This window comes from Anser cygnoides, chromosome 5, assembly GCF_040182565.1.
Source record: "Anser cygnoides isolate HZ-2024a breed goose chromosome 5, Taihu_goose_T2T_genome, whole genome shotgun sequence".
NCBI classification, from domain to species: domain Eukaryota; kingdom Metazoa; phylum Chordata; class Aves; order Anseriformes; family Anatidae; genus Anser; species Anser cygnoides.
The window spans coordinates 36,306,031-36,326,161 of record NC_089877.1 but is presented as its reverse complement, the minus strand read 5'-3'; the positions used below and the strand labels follow the sequence as shown (position 1 = coordinate 36,326,161).

General features: G+C 43.4%; 2 protein-coding genes across 4 annotated transcripts; one reads left to right on the top strand and one right to left on the bottom strand.

Moving 5' to 3' along the window:
* Positions 1 to 3,445: 3,445 nt before the first annotated feature.
* On the bottom strand, positions 3,446 to 7,861 carry LOC106048310 (olfactory receptor 5AR1-like). The gene is made up of 2 exons (XM_013200205.3): positions 7,224 to 7,861; positions 3,446 to 5,491 (listed from the first exon to the last, which is right to left on the bottom strand). Exon 2 carries the CDS (start codon positions 5,475 to 5,477, stop codon positions 4,539 to 4,541), a length of 939 nt encoding a protein of 312 aa, XP_013055659.3. The 5' UTR covers positions 5,478 to 5,491; positions 7,224 to 7,861; the 3' UTR covers positions 3,446 to 4,538.
* An 8,525-nt stretch (positions 7,862 to 16,386) lies between these two features.
* On the top strand, positions 16,387 to 18,577 carry LOC106048265 (olfactory receptor 5AP2-like). 3 transcript variants are annotated; one of them, XM_066998882.1, is made up of 2 exons: positions 16,387 to 16,407; positions 17,100 to 18,280. In XM_066998882.1, exons 1-2 carry the CDS (start codon positions 16,387 to 16,389, stop codon positions 18,012 to 18,014), a joined length of 936 nt encoding a protein of 311 aa, XP_066854983.1. In that variant the 3' UTR covers positions 18,015 to 18,280. The 3 variants fall into 3 exon arrangements, with proteins under 3 accessions (XP_066854983.1, XP_066854984.1, XP_013055615.3); XM_066998883.1 differs by lacking the exon at positions 16,387 to 16,407 and adding an exon at positions 18,545 to 18,577 and having other exon boundaries at positions 17,085 to 17,978; XM_013200161.3 differs by lacking the exon at positions 16,387 to 16,407 and having other exon boundaries at positions 17,085 to 18,280.
* Positions 18,578 to 20,131: the final 1,554 nt, after the last annotated feature.

Genomic DNA, 20,131 nt, shown 5'->3' with positions numbered 1-20,131 from the left:
ACATCAAGATTGCAGTTTAAGCATCATTTCTGCTTAAATACATCTAATTTAAAGCATACTGTGTGCTTAAATGTGGTCAAATCTGCCCTGCCTTTTCTGACAAGGACAGGAACACCCCTCCAGCCAGCATCAGAGCCTGGGTGGGTGCTCCATGTCCAGCGTGAGCACACCTGTGAATTCAGGCAGCAGATCTCCCAGGAAGACTGCATCTGGGTGAAAGCACTGGAAAACGCGACCTCTCCCAGCATAACTTGTCCTCATGTAAGGTGGAGCAGTAATAGGAGCCTGGACTTGTCTTTCTGGGTTTTTGTTTTGGACTTGATGCTGAAACCAGAGGTAAAAGATAAATTCAGACTCTCTCTCTGCTGACTAGACAGAAAGCTGCATCTCCTAAAATGACACTCTGCAATGGATGGAATAAAAAAACATTGATTTTTTTTTCCTGGATAACATTAATCATCACTTGACAGTGTTACACCAGAGAGCAGAGAGAGAGTGCATCTTATCTGTAACCTGACAAGCAGATCCACACTTAGAAGCCATCATGATCTTATGACACTTTGCTCAGGGGGGAGGTTCTGCTCCAGAGCCAGACACCTAATTTCAGATGTCCTGCGAGCAATGTGTCTGGCCTCACGTTCTTATTAATGGAGATTTAGAGACACTTTTTCCACCGCCTGAGGGGAAGCAGCATCTCTGAGACCCCTGCGAGGAGCCAGGGGACAGGCTGCAGCTAATGAAAATGGAGCTGCGGGGGCCCAGGTCTGGACCTACCCCAGAGGCAGCATCCAGACGCTGAGATGGGGACACCGGGAGGATTGGCCCAAGCTGCACAATTAACCAGGGGCACAGGCTTCATCTCAGAATGGGAAGCTGAAGCTCCCTGTCAGGAATCACATCTCCCTGCTTCTTGAAGACATTGACCGGAATGGAGATAAATTAAAATAAAACCCATACCTTCCTGCCTCGGGTCCTACACTGCTCGTGCTGACAGCCAGTAGTTCAATATTCTGCTAACTAGCTGCCAGCAAAAGCACATATATTCTTGTTTTTCCTCATGGGAAAAGGACCTGCATTTACACCACCTGCTCAAATCAATAAGATCTTGCATTTCTTAGGCAAACCATTGCAAGACCATTCAATAAGCCACTCTTTGACTCACTGAGCAGCTCGTCCTTAGTTTTTTCCAGCACTTCAACCACAAAGGTATAGACACGAGACCCTGGCTGCAGAGCAATGCCTTGCAGAGCAGTCTGCAATGTGTTGTCCTGCTTAGGTAGCCATTCATCCACTCCCACTGTGAATGATATTCTCAAAATCTTGGTATGGGAACATGCCTAAAATATAGACCTAAAATGTCCTGCTGTTATTTTAGGAGTCCTAGAGTCCAAATTATCTAAAAGTACAGGAAAGACTCATTAGTAAGAGATTTCAAATTGCACAAGTGCTCCTCTGGTCTCTGAGGGCGGCTGTCCTTGCTGTCCTCAAGCAGAGGACAGTTGTTGTACTCCCAGCTGCTCCCTGCTCATGCTGGAGAGGTGCACAGCATCAACCTGTGCTTCCAGGGCTCATCGGCTTGAAGTAACAGGGAGAATAACAGTGCAAGCACCGGGGAATTGTCCCATCGAGCTAAACTCAGCCTCTGGAGAGCCCAGGCGTGTCCTGAGACCCATCAGGGCAAGCTACAGCCAAAGGTCTTTTAGCATTGATGGCAACAGAAGGTTTTATTTGAACAACATCAGCTCAAAAACTTTGTCTTTAACAGTTTCATACATTTTAAAAAATCACCAGAGATGGTTTCTTGTAGTTCCCCACACTATGCATGTGATGTCTATATTCAAAAGTCCTTATTCCACACATACACACATCATGGCTCTTCTTGAACTCATTCAACCCCCAGTCCAAACTACAAGAGATAAGAAATACAGTACTTACTTTTTTAAGTTTACGCTTATAATGAGAAAAGCCTTACTTTCCATTTGATGCACCTGCCTTTATTTTTCAGCCAGAAACTCTTCCTGCTCTTTGTTCAGGAAGCTGAGGTGTGGCCCTGCTGGCTGCAGCTCATCCTAGAGGAAGATGTAAGTCAGCTCTTCATCTGCTCCAGAAAAAACAAATGGGAGTTGGGGGACTCCAGTGCTATCCCCCTAACCAAAATTTAACCATGAAGGGTCACTCTTCCCAGGGAATGTCAACAGAATGAATCCAAAATGTTTACGTAGGAGCCAGGCAGCCACACAAGCAGCCTAACCCATTTAATTTAGCATCTGAGTGCACTGAGGAGACCTGCTCACCTGGGATTATTTTTTTATAAAAATAAAAAATAAAAATTATATTAAAAAAAAAATTCAATCTGGATTCAATCTGGATTTCATCTAACCTGAGGCCTCACTGAAGAATTGAAAACCTCATTTCAATTTTAAAACCTCATTTCAGCAGTAAAGTTTCCCTCTCTCCCAGTTCTGTGATGGGTCACCAACTGTGGAGGCAACACAAGGGCCCTGTTTTACCTACATGCTGTTTCTCCGTCCTTCTGCTCAAGGCCAAGCCTCTCAGTTACCCAAGGCTTAATAGGACCAAAAAAAAAAAAAAAAAGTTTTCAGCTAACAGAAGGAGGAGTAGATATTTCCAACAGTGCCCAATAGATGGTGACGACGTACAAGAAATGCTGATCAGTACTTTCCTAGCCAATAATTTAGCATTTCCCCCCTGCAGCACTCCCTTTTAATACCTGAACGAGACTGCTTTGGTCATTGTGTGTCTCTAGGGGCTGACAGCACAACACTTACAGAAGCAATAAGTCATATATTTGCACACAGGAATGGATTTTATTCAGTGGCAGATGAAATGCAGCATTTGAGAAGGAAAGGCACGTCCAAGGAACAACATTTTGTGTGTGGTGTACTTGTACAAGCCCGCCGTGTTGCCTTGCCAGCAGCAATGAGAGTCAGCTTCGGGGTGGTGACTTCAGTGTTAAAAATAATTGTTCAAAGTTTTAGGTGCTGACCCAGGTCACATCACTGTGTGGGTTATGTTCCACTGGTTGATGTGTTTGGGAGAGGATTTTTCCTCAAATGACAGTAGAACTCACACCAAGTTAAACAGTCCTCATCCGGGAGGAGCCCCGGCCGCCTCCTCAGATGACCCTCTGAGTGCCCTCCAGAGACCTTTGTGGGGACACCCATTACTTTGAACCGAGGAAGTGCTAGAGGAATGTAGAAAAGTTTTTTGGGGTGGGGAAAAAACAATTGTGGCAAACCCACCCGGGGAACGGTAGCATTTCACAGCAACCACAGCAGTTTCTAGGTAAAATGGTGAAAGGTGAGAGCTGTAATTTGTGGCAGGAGTTGCTTCTTGTGTAAGAAATACATACTTAGTTATTTTTATTATTTTTTATTATTACCCTCCCCTTTTTTCTTCCCCCCCCCCACTTTTTAAAGTCCTTTTCCCCACTGCCTCATGGTGAAGTGAAAGATCACAGGATGCAGCCACTACCGAAAATATTTTCTTTGTATCTAACAAGACACTGTGGGCATAAATTAGTAAGCCAATTACAGCTTTGTTTCAAGCCTTTGAAAGGCAGAAATTGTGAGGGAAAAAAAAAATGGAGAAATGCATATGGCTACCCAAAAAAAAGCTAAAAGATCAATTTAACTCTGCAAAGTTCTGGTAACTTAGCAGCCTGGTTTTAAACAGACCTATTTAAAAAATCATATTTCATATTCAGTTGGCTTATTCACCTTATACAGTTATCCCCCCCTCACCTCACCCCCAACACTAAAACATCATAATTTACCCATTCAGATATTGTTCCCATCTTTCCCAGGAAGAGCTTTTGAAGGAGCCACCTCCCCAGCCAGATCCTGGGTCCAATCCCGGGGGGGATGTCCTGCCTTCATGAACCCTTCTGGATAACATAAATATTTTTAATTTCTTACCAAGAAAATGTAAGCCCAGGTTAACCCTGAGGAGAAATGCTGATCCCAAATCATGGCATGCTGCTAAACTCTGCAGGATCAGGAAATGTTCTGTGACATTATTTGACATTTTTCTGGTATAGGCATTTTTCTGATAAACCCAACAACAGCATGTCCCACACCCCTTCATTTACCAAGCAGGGGGCTACGGCTTGGTATTACAGCTAATTTGAGCTAGGGATTGACATGGAAATCAGTAACAAATGTGTATGTGAACACAAAGGGATATAATATATAAATACATTGTATAATATGGAATTGCTGCATTTTTATGGATACACACACATGTGAATGCGTATAACTTGGCACTCATAGGACTAGAGGCCTCCCAGATGTCCTTTCTGATCAAAAGAATCCCATCTCCTGCTCAAAGCAGGGCTGACCTCACACTACACGGTTGCACATGGCCTCATTCAGGCATGTTTGGAAGACCTGCATGGATGGAGGCTCCACAGCCTGAGACAAAGCCCCACAGCCAGATGGCCTGAGTCCTGGCCTATGATGCTCTGTGCATTTGTGGTTTCCCAAGGTCTTCGCTCGCTCCTGTGTCATTAACTCTGCTCAGACCCCAACAGTGATTCTTTCTGCTCTTCTCCTCAGTGCATCCTTCACAACTTGGTTCCTCAGGCTGTAGATGAGTGGGTTCAGCATTGGAATCACCACTGTGTAGAAAACAGAGACCATCTTATCTGTGTTCAGGGAGTAACTGGAGCTGGGGCGCAAATACATGAAGATTGTCGTCCCATACAACAGGGTGACAGCTGTCAGGTGGGACACACAGGTGGAGAAGGCTTTTTGCCTACCTTCAGCTGAACGGATCCTCAGGATGGCAAAGGAAATGAAGATGTATGAGACCAGGATGATGGAGATGGTGCTAAGCTCAATGACCCCAGCTAAGGAGAAGAGGATCATCTCATTGATGTAGGTGTTGGCACAGGACAGAGCCAGGAGGGGAGGAACATCGCAGAAGAAGTGATTGATGATGTTGGAGTTGCAGAAGGGCAGCCTGATGATGAAGGTCATCTGTATGATGGCGTTCAGGATGCCCCCGATGTAGGACCCCACCACCAGCTGCACACACAGCCTCCGAGTCATAACGGCTGAATAGAGCAGTGGGTTACAGATGGCCACGTACCGGTCATATGCCATGACAGCCAGCAGGAAGCACTCGGTGGTCACAAAGACAATGTAGAAGAAGGTTTGACCTGTGCAGCCAGCAAAGGAAATGGTCCTCCTCTCTGATAGGAAGTTCACCAGAGTCCTGGGGGCAATCACAGAGGAGAAGCAGATGTCCACCACCGAGAGGCTGCCAAGGAAGAAGTACATGGATGTGTGGAGCCGGGGGTCACCTTGGATGATGATGATTATCCCCATGTTGCCCAAAAGGGTGATGATGTAGATGAGCAGAAACACCACGAAGAGGGCTTCCTTCATCTCTGGTTGGTCAGTCAGGCCCTCAAGAATGAACTCTGCCACCGAGGTGCGATTCTCCTCTGCCATTCAGGGCCTCATATCTATGAAGGGAGAGAGCACAAAGACACAGGACAGTGAAAATGATGACTTTTAAAATTATTTTTAAACTGAAATTGGATAAGTTGACAATTTACGCCATGTGGAGCTAGGATACCCAGACCATTCATTTCTAGGGATCTAGGACAGTAGGGACCACACATTGGCCATGAGAAGTCAGCCAGCTGGTCTGAGCTTGTCTTCTACAGTCCAAGGAAAGGAGAAGAGAAGGCATCCCAGCTTTCCTAAATACCCACACCAGCCTGCAGCAAGTCACTGTTGAAGGCATTTTACCTCCCAGCCTGTGGGCAGACCTTAGGTCAGGTTCATCTCTAACTCAGGATCTCATTTTGGTACCTGCAGTTTGATGAAATCGATGGATGAAACATCAGATAGAGATTCAGATGACATAGGCTAAGTTACCAGCTCTGCCCTTGCTCTCTAGCAATTAAGCCTTTCTCCTTATTTGTTTCACTCCTCTCCCCTCCCCAATTTCGAACAGATCAGAAGGTGCCCTGAACAGGATGGCTGTGTCTTCAGCAGCATCTTCTGGCTACAACTGTAACAGTTTGGGGTAAAAGTAAAAATACCATAGCTTTTCTTCCTTGGTTTTGGAAGAGAGACTGTGGAAAAGACAAAGTTTTTGGGAGTGAGAAGAGGTTGCATGATCCTGAAAGTCAAGAAATAAATGAGAAGTTTAATATTAGTCTCAGAAACCTTGGAGAGAGGAAGCCAGGGAGACCATGAGTGCAATTTGAATCTGAAGCTGTAGTTTTGTACTGGGATGAGCATCAAACATTTCATTAATATAACTTAGAGAATGTACAATTAAGTGTTAAACATCAAAATCTGTCTTGATTGCCCCATGACACTGAGAGCAAACACATTACTCTGGGTGTTAGGGTCCCATGTATAAAGAATTCATGTGGATTTAATAGAAAATAAATCCGTCTATCAATAAATGCTCAAAGCTGTTATGGAGTTGAGCTGACCAGAGCCCATTGCATCCCTGCTCATCACTTGCCCTTGCCATGAGGCACCATTAACCACCACAATACATTGATGACATTCATCATGCCTTGCATTTTCAGAAATGGGCCAGGAGATGAAACCTGATTTGCAGAAGTTATTCAAGTGTCAGGTGAGAGAGCTGCAAGCATTTATGAATATGAATATGAATATGAACCAGCTGTAATGTACTGGCCGAGACCAGGCAGAAATAGGATCTGTGATGTCCTGGAATATAATGTAACACCTGGTGCCTTCCCCAATGTGCTTAGGCAGCAGCATCCAACTGAATTGCATCTCATTTCCAGGTGAGAACAGGGAATGGCTCACAGTTCTGGCAGAAGAGAGGAAAACAGCCGAAGGAAAAAAGGAAAAAAAGAGCCAGTGTGAGAATTCACTGTTTTAAGAGGCAATCTGTGAAGAAAATACTTCACAGAGGAATCTTGGCTGTGGCACAGCACAGCATCCTTGTGGTGAGGATGCTCATGAGGACTTCCCTCATCCCATTTTTCATAGGCAAAACTCATCTCCCTCCAGCATCTCCTGCCTCTCCCCTTGGCCAGAGGGGAGACCACAGAGCTCAGCTCCCGTTGCTTGAATTTAGGCACATAATCAGGCTGCTTACCTTAGTGAAAGGGTAAAATATAGGTTTCTGTCCCTAATAACATGAAGGTTTAGAACAGAACAATTACAAATTTACAAGAGTAAAGATGAAGATCAAAGTCTTACCCCATCAGGTGAGCATCAGGATCAGAAGACTCATTGCAGAGCCCTTTTCCATCAGCTGAACACATACACTTTGTCTCAGGCTTGGTGGGTGGGTTAATTCCTCCTTGAGAGTGCTCTCCTCTCTTCTTCTCACAGGCTCCTTAAAGATACCATAAGCACCATGACTTTTGATCCCTGCACACTTTTGAATTCATATACTGGTGTGCATTCCAAGTGCATCCCAGCAGAAATATTTCACCTTTAACCAAGACAGAGGAGAAAACCTTTAGCTGGTGTAAATCAGAGCAGCCTCCCTGAAGGTAGTATAGCTGCAGAGGTTTGTACCAGAGGAGGACAGTCCCAACAGAGCTCACCCTGACCATTCAGGGAACGGTCACCTTGACCTGTGGATGGAGGCCACTTTGTCTTCCACTTCGGATTGAACTACAGACTCAGGAAACATGCATGGTAAATCTTGGGGATTAAAACTTGAAGCCATCCTCACAGTTTCCAGGTAAACAAGAACATCTCTCCTGAGGTTTCAAGAGCCTCATGCATATTTCTGTCAGGTGAAGTTCTTCACTTACATCAACGTGTTGCCTTTATACGGGTGTCTGCAAATCTCTGTGGGCAAAAGACTCCCCTCCTCAGGGAGGGGGTGTTTGTCCTTGCCTTGGCTACAGTTCAGGTTTCTGAGAGAAGCGAGTCTTGGTTGTATGCTGCTGGCTCCTTACTGAGAGTCCATGAGTCATAACAGCTTGAACTACTAACAAAGGCTTAACTATGCATGCAGGATGATGCAAAATCCTATGCTAATTCCTGGACTACAGCAACATTGGTGTCACAAATATCAAGAACCTGTGACAACAATTGGTAACCTCAAGAGACAGAACTGGTAGAGATCCCAACGAGTACGAGTTACTCTTCACAATCCCCTCTGAAAACCAAGGGCGAGATGGGAAGGTAGATCCAAAGGGCAATTTACTCCAAGCATCTCAAACACCTCTTGTAAGCAGCTTACGCTGCAGTAATCGGTGCTGGCTGGATGCCTGCGCAGATGGCTGGGATCACGGAGATGACGGCTGGCCCAAGCCTCCAGACAATGAATGAGCCTGAACCACTTCCAGACTACTGACAATTAAGAACGGGGAGGGCTGTATTGGACCCACCTGTCGGAACATGACTGAGGATGGCAGTCCTCTAAACCTTTTTCTATGTTCCAGACATTCCCAGGAACATCTCAGCAGCCTGTTTTTTCCTCCCTTTTAACAGAGAGCAGGGTCGTTCTACTGCTCTACCTCTACTGAAAGATCAGAATGATCTCAGTATATTTTGGAAAGAGATGGTATTAATTCAGTACTTTCTGTAAACAAACTTTTGTTTAGAAGAAAATGGATAGCACATTCACCGCAATTTCAGTGTAATTCACCTCAGCGCAACATACTCAAGTATCACTCTTTCAGTGTCTGAAACATCTTAATGAGATCCCAATTCATAACATGAATTTCGCTATAGATTTTTTTCCCTTTCAGTAATAGGAGCTCATGCTTTTAAAGAGATTGTACGGATACAGAAACTATATAACTAGCAGCTCGTGTCTGGATCCCTGACTTCCATAGGTGGAATTTCCTCACCTATCAGTTGAGAAATCCATTGTATAGATATATAAGACACCTACTTAGGCTCTTTTCACAATCAGTAGGCATGAAGGTGGTGGTTTAGTAGCTTAGACATGGGTGCTCAGGACTTTTTAGTGCTCACCATGCATTTTTCCTGCTCCCCAAAGGAAGCAAGTCTCCCAACATTTTGTGCTGTATCTGCTAGTTCTGTGTTGATGCCCTCTTAGATGGAATTAGGTGCATCAGTAGATTCAGTAGAGCCCAGAGAGGGATTTTCCACATCCAAAGGAGAGACCCACGTGGTCACACTGATGGAGAAGTTCTCCATCAGTACTACTGAGAGTCTTGAGGACTTGCTGAGATGGACACCTGGGGCAGGTTTGGGTTCACCTGGCTACAGATGAGCATGATGTACAGAGCTCCACATGAGCTGTAGGTACCAGCTTCAGTTCCAGCTGGAAGTCCAAGGTGCAATTTGGTTGGACAACCAGAGGGGCGGCTCTGGCATAAACCCTGCAGGGTTTGCAGGAAACCCAAAACCTTCTGGAAGGGCAGCTGAAGCCCAGCAGACGCCCTTGGGTACACAAAATGGTGCTGGAGACCAGAGCCAGCACAGGCAGCAGCCACAGAGCCACATGAAGCAGCAACCCAAATACTGACAAAACAGAGGTGACCCCAGGTAAGTGTGTTCATTGAGCAACAGGTATTTCTACAAATGACAATACTGTCACAGGAAAGTTTATATTTTGGGATTTCTGGGGTTACTAATTTTACTGATGTTTTGCAATTCTGTTCCCACTATTGTTCACACCTCCAGGTACAGCTCAGAGCATACCCTACTTGAAAAAAAAGGAAAAACATACATATGAGTCATTTCTAAAAGATAAGCTAGTTTTCTTTCTTGCAAAATGACAAAGGAAAAACACTTTTTTTTGGAAAGCAGTTACACATACAGTTACCAGGTAATCAGGTATGAACTTTTGAAATGTTTATCACTAAATTATTTATATCTGTTCTATTAGTTTTGCAGTTGTCATGTATTGTTATATCTAAGTATTTTTGTCCTGTTAACATTCATCTTATAATGGAGGCAGAAATGGAAAGGCGGAATTGCAATTAAAAAAATCACACATTAAAATAGCATATAAAGTGAAAGGCAGAAATATTGAATTATCAAAGTGGTACAACCCATGGGCTGGATGGGTTACCGCAACTCTGATTCAAACATCTTGAAAAGAAATGTCAGAGACATGCCATATTTTCTGTAGGGAGAAAGCTATGCCTTTATGCATGATTAATTTGTTTAATTTAACAAGGATCTTGCTCTTTCATTCCTGCTATGGAGGAAGATTAAGGTCAGATGCAATATTTATCTACTAAACTCAAATTTGGCCAGTTAAATCTCATTTGAATGTAACAGATAACTGTTTGGAAAAAAAAATAACAAAGAAAAAAAAAAGTATTAATTTCATTACAACTAGTAATGGCTTTACTGTAAAAAACCCATGGCTTTACTGTATATCCTCACTGTGAATATATATACTGAAAAATTCCATTAAATAGCACATTTAGGAACTGTCACTGTCCAATATTTAATGTTCTGTATTAAACTCATTTGAGGTATTTACTTGCTATAGAAAGCATTATGAAGATTAAAGTGCAGCAGAGTAATTTTTAAAATATCTTTATACATCCTTGAATGGGTCATTATGGAAGATTCCCAGGGAAATTCCAATTTCCCTGTTTCCAGCAGCTTTAAGGAAACACTCCATATTCAAAGTTCCTTTGCCTGCTCCCATCTGGAGCAGGGATTGCCTGGTAGTAAACTGAAACCATTACAATGAAGTTGGTGGCTTAGTCCCAAGGAAAAGGCCATAAAGAAAGGGCCCATAGCACTCCCTTCTTGGCGGAAGCGGAGATAACCTGGGTATCCTCCCAGCACACCAGCCCCATGACAAGTCTGTCAGGGAACACTTGCCGTGACTTCTCCAGCTGATTTCAGCAGCTGTGAAAAAGTTTGTTCCAGCATTGAGGCTTACCTGAAATTGATAGGTTCCATGTCATGGCTGGAATAGGTACAGGACTTGACAGGGATTTAATCCACCATGCTAATAAACAATACCAAAACACAAAGAGCAGGTCTACCATGATGACCTGAGTCTACCAGGTCAAAAATGACTGAGAAGTAAAGAAAACTGTCTGAGTTACTAGCAGAAATCTCACAAATGTTTCATTTTTATAAGGTTGAGCCTTGTCACTGTATTTCCTTCAAAATATAGGTGACTTGGGTTTGCCTAATGAATGGCAGATCCACGAGGATACCTAGCACATGCTAGCCTCCAAACATTCAGTAGCAATCTGGAAATTTTAGCACATTTTCCTCACAAATCTGCCTCTGGCAGTTCTTCAAGGATGCATTGTACCTCTGCTGTTACAAAATAAACTATCTAGAGGCAAACGTACAAGTTAATCCCACATTGGTAGGGCCAGACACAATACAAGATGCCCAACGATATACAGAAAATTGCCACAGCTTCCTTCTGACAACCCCAAAGCCCAGACCAGACCACTTGGTAACACTCCAATTACAAATGCAACATAAAAATACACCTGTACAAGGCAGCCGCTGAGAAACTCAGCAGTATTTTGGGTGTCACAGCTGAGGAGAAGCAGAGATCCAATACACAGGGGGTTGCAGTTGGGAATCAAGCCAGACAATGCCAAGGTTACCCACCACCATGGTGACAGATAAGCAGGAAAACTCCAAATAGGGTAGCTTGGAGGCCAGGGTAATCCAAGAAACCCTTGAACATAAAATCTGTGACTATTCTAGTTTCCCAAAGCCATCGGTGTGCAAGAACACACTGCTCTCATGCAAGATGGCAGCTTCCAAGAGATCAGTCATCCTAAGCACACTGACTTCATACCTTGCTTAATTATGTGTGGTTTTAATCCCATGCTCTGTAGATAATGAAGCTCTCTAACAAAACACTGCTGGACACCCTGGCAGGCTGCTCCGTTGGTCCACAAGCACCCAGTGATGCAGGGACCCACGTCTCCTGGCTACTCAAGCACTTTCAACCATGCTTTAAATACAACTTCTGCCTTCACATACTGATTCCAAAGAAAAAAGTGATAAAACAAGCTTTTCCTTTGACATCACCCTAGTCTTCTCCATGCACATTGTTTCTGTCTGTCTGCAGTTTTCACCACATTAAGGGAAGAGAAGCCCATATTCATTAACATTTGCTCTGATAACACTCCAGCTGGAGAGGTATCAGCAACCACTCTGCTTTCCATGTTGACAATGTCCCAAAGATTTATTATCCCAGGTAGCTCAGAATTGGAATTTGCTGCTCAGGACATTTTATTCTAAATGCTCAAAAACAAAACTAATTTTTTGTTTGTTTGTTTGGTTGGTTTGGTTTAGTTTGGTTTGTTGTTTTTTTTAGGTGACTACTAACAAAGTTAGTTACTACTTTGGGAAATTAACTACATTCTACATTTCAATGACTGCTCACATCCCATGAGAACAGCTACACAAACAGATGGAGGTAAATACTTTTCTGCAAGACTGTATCTTGCAGCTTAGCTGGTGACTTGCTAAAAATTTTGCTTTTTCCTTTATTTCTATCATAAGTTAACATTTTAAGCAAACAGTAACTTCTTAAGTACTTTCAAACAACTAGTTAACATGCTAAATTAAGGTTAGAGAGTAAAGCATTGTTTCTTTCATTCAGAAAAGAATTGTGACTTATCTTTGTATTTCTTAAGTGTGGAAGTTTGAGGGGAATATAAAAATAGTTCCTATTTCTCAATGAGAAAACCAGAGTCTGCCCTCATACCAGGCTAGGGCATACTTCAATAGCCAATTTCTTTATTTCCTAATCCAGTCCTCCACTTAACCGTGAAGACTTTTACTGCCCTGTATTCCTGCTCTCTACTAATTTCACCTATACCCCCCAAACAGTACCTTAGATTCCACCTCTTCTGTTTTCTTATAAAAGAATTAGACTGCTTCAGTCTTAACTACTTCTGTGCCCACCTCTGTTATTAGTTTCTCTGAGGCAATCTTTCACAAGATATTGCCAGAATCTACACCTTTTTCTTCTGAGGAAAATTAGAACAGCAACGATACGGAAAATAAGACAATATCCTATTAAATTCATCGGAAAGTGTGTGTGTGCCTATTTCAAACAGGATGAAATAATAAGAATGTTCTGAAAAAGGATTGTCTCAGGGGAGAGAAACACATACTAAAGATTTCTTCTGAACAAGTGTGTTTGTCCCAGTGTACCTCATAACAGTTGGCAAAGATGCTTTCAAAGAGAAATGGCATTTTTTGCTGTTGTCAGTTACTGCTACACTTCTTTGACATTGCCTCTAACCTGATCTTTCTTACCTGTCTGAACAACTATTTCACACAATCATTGACTTTAAAATATTATTTTTTTCCACCTTCTAGCTTGCTTTATAAATCAGATTCAAAGAAATGAATGTATTCCTAGTCTTTTTCTCTCTTAATTTTACGTGATGTTAGACGTCCACACATGAATGTTCCTCCCAGAGGCTATTGTCTTCACTGTTTATTGCTTTCCAGCTTAGATGGCTGGGATAAGCTGCCAACAGCCTCATTGGGCACATCGCCCCAGGCCAATCTCTTTTACTTTTTCTGTACTTCAGATATAATTGCAAGCTTCCCTTGGTGATTCTGAGAAAGACAGAGGTGTGGAGCTATTACTTCCTTAACCTTTAAGATGGGCTGTCTTCTGGGAGAAAGGATACACCGAGGTCAAGAACTGCTGTAATATCATCAAGAAACAGCAGCATCTTAGCACCTTGTAATTATGGAAACACACAAGTAGGAAAGATTGACCAAAGTTCTCAAACTAGCCCCAGGAGCAACAGGGAACCAACACTGATTGGAAACATGTTTGTGTGCAGTATATGTGATAGATTATTATGGATATCTACCAAATCTGAACATCTACAGTGCAAATGAACCTAACACAAAGACTATGATGATCAACATCTTCACTGATTTGGTGAAGTATGATTTCTACTTTCCCCTTTACACATTTCTGCCTGTGTTATCACTTAAGGTTATGTATTAACACTGCATAATTTTGAACTTAACTAGGCATGACTGGCTGTCATGATATTTAGAGTATTTACAATGCAGTTTTACACTGGAAAGTGATTGCCATATTGAGGCTTTGGAAAAATGCATGTGATAGAAAGAAAATTAAGCCTTGAAAGTCACAGGGATCACTGAACCAAATTTTAAGACAAGATGTTGCCAACTTATTGAAGACAATAGCAAGCCCATGCTTGCTGGCACAGTGGGCCATCCAGGGTCAATGGAGGGAAATCAGCAGCTCCAGAGAAGGGAGTCAGTTGTACTTTATGCATCCCTGAGGGCACAGCAGCAGGCTATGGAAAATCTGAAACTAATCTATTTCCATTTTGTAGAGGCAAGGTTGGACTGAAACCCTTGCATGGTCTGCTGGCATCCCAGAAGCACGGTCAACAGGTCATCACTGCCACGGTGAGTCAGAATCACAGAATCACAGAATCACAGAATGGCTGAGGTTGGAAGGGACCTCTGGAGATCATCTAGTCCACCCCTCTCTGCCAAGCAGGATCACCTAGAGCACGTTGCACAGGATGGCATCCAGGCAGGTTTTGAATATCTCCAGAGAAGGAGACTCCATAACCTCTCTGGGCAACCTGTCCCAGTGCTCTGTCACCCTCCCAGTAAAGAAGTGCCCCCTCGTACTGAGCCAGAACCTCCTGTACTTCAGTTTGTGCCTGTTGCCTCTCGTTCTGTCACTGGGCACAACTGAAAAGAGACCGGCTCCATCCTCTCAACACCCTCCCCTCAGATATTTATATACATTGATGTGGTCTCTCCTCAGTCTTCTCTTTTCCAAGCTAAGCAGGCCCAGCTCTTTCAGCCTGTCCTCGTATGACAGGAGCTCCAGTCCTCTGATCATCTTCGTAGCCCTCCTCTGAACTCGCTCCAATAGTTCTGTGTCCCTCTGTTACTGGGGAGCCCAGAACCGGACACAATACTCCAAGTGTGGCCTCACCAGGGCTGAGTAGAGGGGGAGGATCACCTCCCTTGACCTGCTGACAACACTCTTCTGAATGCAGCCCAGGGTACCATTGGCCTTCTTGGTCACAAGGGCGCATTGATGCCTCCCTTCCAGTCAGCCTGCTGTCCACCAGGACTCCCAGGTCCCTCTCTGCACAGCTGCTCTCCAGCAGGTCAGCCCCAGCCTGTACTGGTGCTTGGGGTTATTCCTCCCTAGGTGCAAGACCCTTCACTTGCCCTTGTTGAACTTCATGAGGTTCCTCTTGGCCCATCTCTCTAGCCTGTCCAGGTCCCTCTGAATGGCAGCACAGCCCCCTGGGGTACCAGCCACTCCTCACAGCTCTGTGCCATCAGCAAGCCTGCTGAGGGTGCACTCCGTTCCTTCGTCCAGGTCTTTGATGAGTAAGTTGAACAACACTGCGCCCAGTACTGACCCCTGGGGGACACCTGTAGCTACAGGCCTCCAACCAGACTGCAACACCGAGCACAACCCTCTGAGCTCTGCCATCCAGACAACTGCCAACCCACCTCACCCCACCACGCATCTAGGCTGCACTTGCTGAGCTTGTCTATGATCATTGCTGTGTCCTGTGCTCAGCCATGGCTTATCCATGTGGTGTCTTTCAGACACCTGCAGCAGCACAACGACTTCTGGAAATGCATTTCAGCCTTTCTTTTTTTGCTCTGGTAAATCGTGCTGTGAGGAGCCCTGGGGGCTTTCTCCCATGGTAGTACGAGGGGCTGTATTTACTGCTCCCTCACACAGGAGCTGAGCTGCTGGAGTCCGAAAAGGAGCGCCTCTGGCTTCACATCAGGCAAGTTACAACCCCACAGCTTCTCTGCCGGTTAATGGAGGTTTTGCCAACCCACGATATTCTCTGCTGCATTTGACATAAATCCTTGTCTTCCACCACCTGGTAGCAGCGAAAGCACAGGAGGAGCTGTAGCACTGTGACAAAGCAGAGCCCTGCCTGTGTTTAGGCATTTGGCTTTCTTGCTCATGTTCTTTTCCGCCTTTTTTTGGGCTCCTTCAGAAATCAGCTGTACCAAAGTAGGTTTTCATTACAAAAAGAGGGAGCAGTGGTTTATACAAATTGTTTTTCTTTTACTTAGGCAATTAAAGTAAGATGAATCAATTTATGCAGGTGTTAAACAAGGTGGGGTCTTATTTTGTTATAAAGAAATGTGACATTTCCAATTGTCAGCAGAATAGGAATATAGTCACCTACAAACCAGCTTCTGGAATCAGTAAGTTTTAAAATTTACTCAGTTTTTGAAGTAAGTATCTTAACCTAATGCTCCTTTTTTATTTTTTTATTATTTTTTTTAAGATTGCTTTGATGTGCTGGGCCTCAAAAAGACATAAATCGTGAATTTACCAATGTGACTTTTATCCACAGTAAATTAAATATAATAATTTGATAAATGTGATTTTAAGACCACAATAATAATTAAAAGCCAAAGGAAAATGTCTGAACATAATTACACTATGTAATCTGTGATTTCACTGGTACCGTGACTTTTTCGTGCTCTAGGTTTATGTGCAAGTCTACAAGAATTCTCTGAGGTGTCTTCTGAAATGTAATCACTATCACCAAAACAGAATCAATTGGAAGCTCTAAAAATGCATGACGACATAGGCCTTGCTCTTTAAAGCTGAACTGTATTTTCCATTTTGAGTTTTGCTGACTTATAAATTTCCTAGAATCTCCTGTAAAAACTACTATACCTTCTGCAGGCTTTTTTTCCATCATGGGAAAGTTCCCTTCCAACTCATCTATGAATACAAGCTGTGGGAACTCAAAATTTCTGTCAGACTGAAGTTGAATAAATACCTGATTGTTGTCTTAAATACAAAAATACAAGTGTTAGAAACAAACAAACAAAACATAATTTTAAGTGTCCAGGCATAGGTTAAAAAAAAAAAAATCATCATTTGTCTCACTCCAACTCACTCCATATTAATTTTTAATCACTTCAAAAGGAAAAAAAAAACCAACATAGACAATCTGGGTTTGGACAATACAGCAGAATATACAAAGATGTAGTAGTTAAACTGATGACTGATTACAGGGAAATATGACCCAACACTGAAACTCTGTACTTTTATTTTTTGTATCATTTTGATATTTCTCTTCCTTTTGCCTCAGCAGGTAACACCTGGTCATGGTAGGAAATCACACGCTGACTAAATTTGTCCTCTTGGGAATTACAGACAGTCTGTTTGCGCAGGTGCCTCTCTTTGGGTTGTTTCTACTGATTTACATTTTCACTTTGGTGGGGAACATTGGGATTATGGTCTTGGTTTGGGCTGTTCCCAGCCTTCACACTCCCATGTACTTCTTCCTCACACATTTTTCATTTACTGACATCTGCTATTCCACAGTCATCTCCCCCAAAATGCTAGCAGATCTGTTATCAGAGAACAAAACAATTTCTTTTGCCGGCTGCGTGATGCAGTTCCATGGCTTTGTGTTCTTTGCAACTGCTGAGTGTCACCTCCTTGCTGTCATGGCCTATGACCGCTATGTTGCCATCCGCAACCCACTGCTCCACGTGGTGGTCATCTCCAGGCGCATTTGCAAGCAGTTGGTGGCAGCTTCCTACGTTGTCGCCTTTCTCAGCGCCATTGTGTACACGGTCTGCACGTTTGGGGGCTCCTTCTGCGGACCCAACCAGATCGACCACTTCTTCTGCGATGCCAGCCCCGTGCTAAAGCTTGTGTGCTCTGACACCCACAGCAGTGAGATAGTCATCTTCATCACTGTTGCCATAAACGCGGTGGGCACAGGCGTGGTCATCTTGCTCTCCTACATCTGTATCCTCCACACTGTCCTGAGGATGCACTCATCAGGGAGCAGGTCCAGAGCCTTCAACACGTGTGCCTCCCATTTGATGGCCATTTCCCTGTTTTATGGGACAATTTTCTTCATGTACCTCCAACCCGCATCCAGCCATGGCAGCCTGGACAAGGTGGCCTCTGTGTTCTACACCTTGGTTACCCCCATGCTCAACCCACTCATCTACAGCCTGAGGAACAAGGAGGTGAAGGACGCTCTTGTCAAGAGCAGGAGAAAGGTGTTAAGCCACTGGTAACATTAAGAAGGTAAACCAGCTGTGAAATGAATAGTTTATCTCATGTGAGAAAGCCCATGTTGCATTGAAAAATGTATTTTTCCCTAGACCTCAAAACTTTATGTAGGTTCTTCCATAGTTTCTGCACAAAAGTGAATTACAGGGTTTAGCCCTGAGAAATAGACCCCATAATCGCATCTTCCTTTGAAGGAAACCAGGTGGAGAGGGAGCCTCAAATTTTATTTCACTTCATAGTCACCAACCTATAGGAAGAAATCACTCAGAATCTCACAGGAAATATGAACCATAGTTTTCTTGATTTATATTTTTTTATAATGATAAATACATATTTTTCTTATGAAATTATCGATCTAATCCCTAAACTCCAATAAAATCCCTCACTGTTACCTGTGAGTTATTTATTAGAGCTGAGCTGGTGGAGTAGAGTGAGCAGTTTGGAAACATAAGTGTATTTAGAATTTGCTTTCTGAAAATACAAGATAAAATGTTTAAAATGAAAGTGTGCATTTGTTTCTGACTTAACAAGTGAGAAATCCAGTGGAAGTCAGGATCTTAAGCTATAACTTGGAATATAGAATGGAATCCCTCCGCAGGCTGGCACACTTCAGCGTGCATTTTCACTTAAAAGGACAAAGTATAGACAATATGACTAGAAATGGCAATGAACTGTTCTGGGAGTGGCCAGTGTCAAGGATGAGTTCTGCACAGTGACAGCACCAAGGGGGAGCTGTCATTCACCATCAGCAGTGCTTTACGTTCATTTCAGGTGCCATTTACTTCAGCGGTGAGACAAATGTGACTGCATGTGATGATACATATCAGTGTCACAGGCGCAGGTGCCAGCTCAAGGCTCACATGTTCCATGAAAACCAAATGGCATGTTTCATTTAAAAAGTCAGCATGTGACTGGTTTCCACAGCTGAAAGACAATGCTGCACACATCAATTGTGTAGCAGGTAGCGGCTTGTTTCTGAAAACAAACAAACAAACAAAAACAACAACAAAAAAACAGCCATTCTACAAGTTACAGCTTCATTAAAGAAGGGGACACACAAAGAAAGAGCCCACAACACTGGGATGGGGGCCAGCAATCCTTCCCCTTTACCGGGCAAACCTGTAGGGGAAAAAGCATCCTAATTTCTGCTCATCCTAATTAATTCCAAAGGACATTCACTGTTCCTTGAAGGCACACACATAAGCATTTGTGATTTGGGTGCAACTCTGCAACTTCCTTGCATCATTGTCCACACAAGAGAGCAAGCACAGCTCAGACTGTATGGGTCTGTCCAGCAGTGCGGCTTCCTCCTTCTTGGGCACTCGGCCTTGGCTGTCCTTTGCCCACTGATACCACTTGGACACCAGGGCCAGAACTTATCACCCCATCCTCTCCCTCCTCCCCCAAAGGAGCTTGTTAGAAACCAGAGCCCCATCCCCGAGAGACGGAGACGCTAAAGACCACGTGCCTGAGTTGATATAGGTGAATGTCAAAGAGTTTGCAAACACTGAGACTCTTGTTATCAGAGAGGGTGAATCTTTATTTTAAAAACTTCACCAAACCTTATTATTCTTCCTTCTAGTTTGTTGGCTATTTTTGCTTGCAGTATACAAATATAGAGCTCGCTGCTGCTTGATGAATTACCCTGCTCTACATTACCCTGCTCTACATTACCCTACTCTTTTCTTTATTTTTAATTCAGTTTGCAAGGCAGAGACAACTAAAAAGCTTAAAGGTTTAACCAGACTGCATTCCTAAAAGAGGTCTGGATGGCTTTATTCTCGTATGTGGTGGTATTCAACTCAGAAAACTTCCAAGAAGAACTTCCATCTAAAATGAAGTGGATGCAGAATTGTAAATTTTGATTTCTTTGTTTGTTTGATTGGTTGGTTTTGTTGTTGCTGTTTTTTGTTCAGATTGATGCTGCAATACTTTCCTTTGAACTTTGCAGAGATGGGGTATACAAAACCCAGAAATTGTGGCTGTGGACAGAAACTTACCATGTGAAATACAAACTGGAAATCCTCTCTGTGAGTGGTTCTGACACCTCAAAAAGCAGGAAACATTTTTGGTGGGAAGAGCTGGAAATATCCCTCTTTACCCTCCAGGTGCTTCAGGTACA

Excerpts from the sequence above, each read along its gene's own strand:
- LOC106048265 (XM_066998882.1), top strand. The coding sequence starts at position 16,387 with ATGTCTGAACATAATTACACT. Across the intron at positions 16,408-17,099 it reads TGTCTGAACATAATTACACT|ACGCTGACTAAATTTGTCCT; the intron begins ATGTAATCTGTG and ends GTAGGAAATCAC.
- LOC106048310 (XM_013200205.3), bottom strand. The coding sequence starts at position 5,477 with ATGGCAGAGGAGAATCGCACCTCGGTGGCAGAGTTCATTCTTGAGGGC.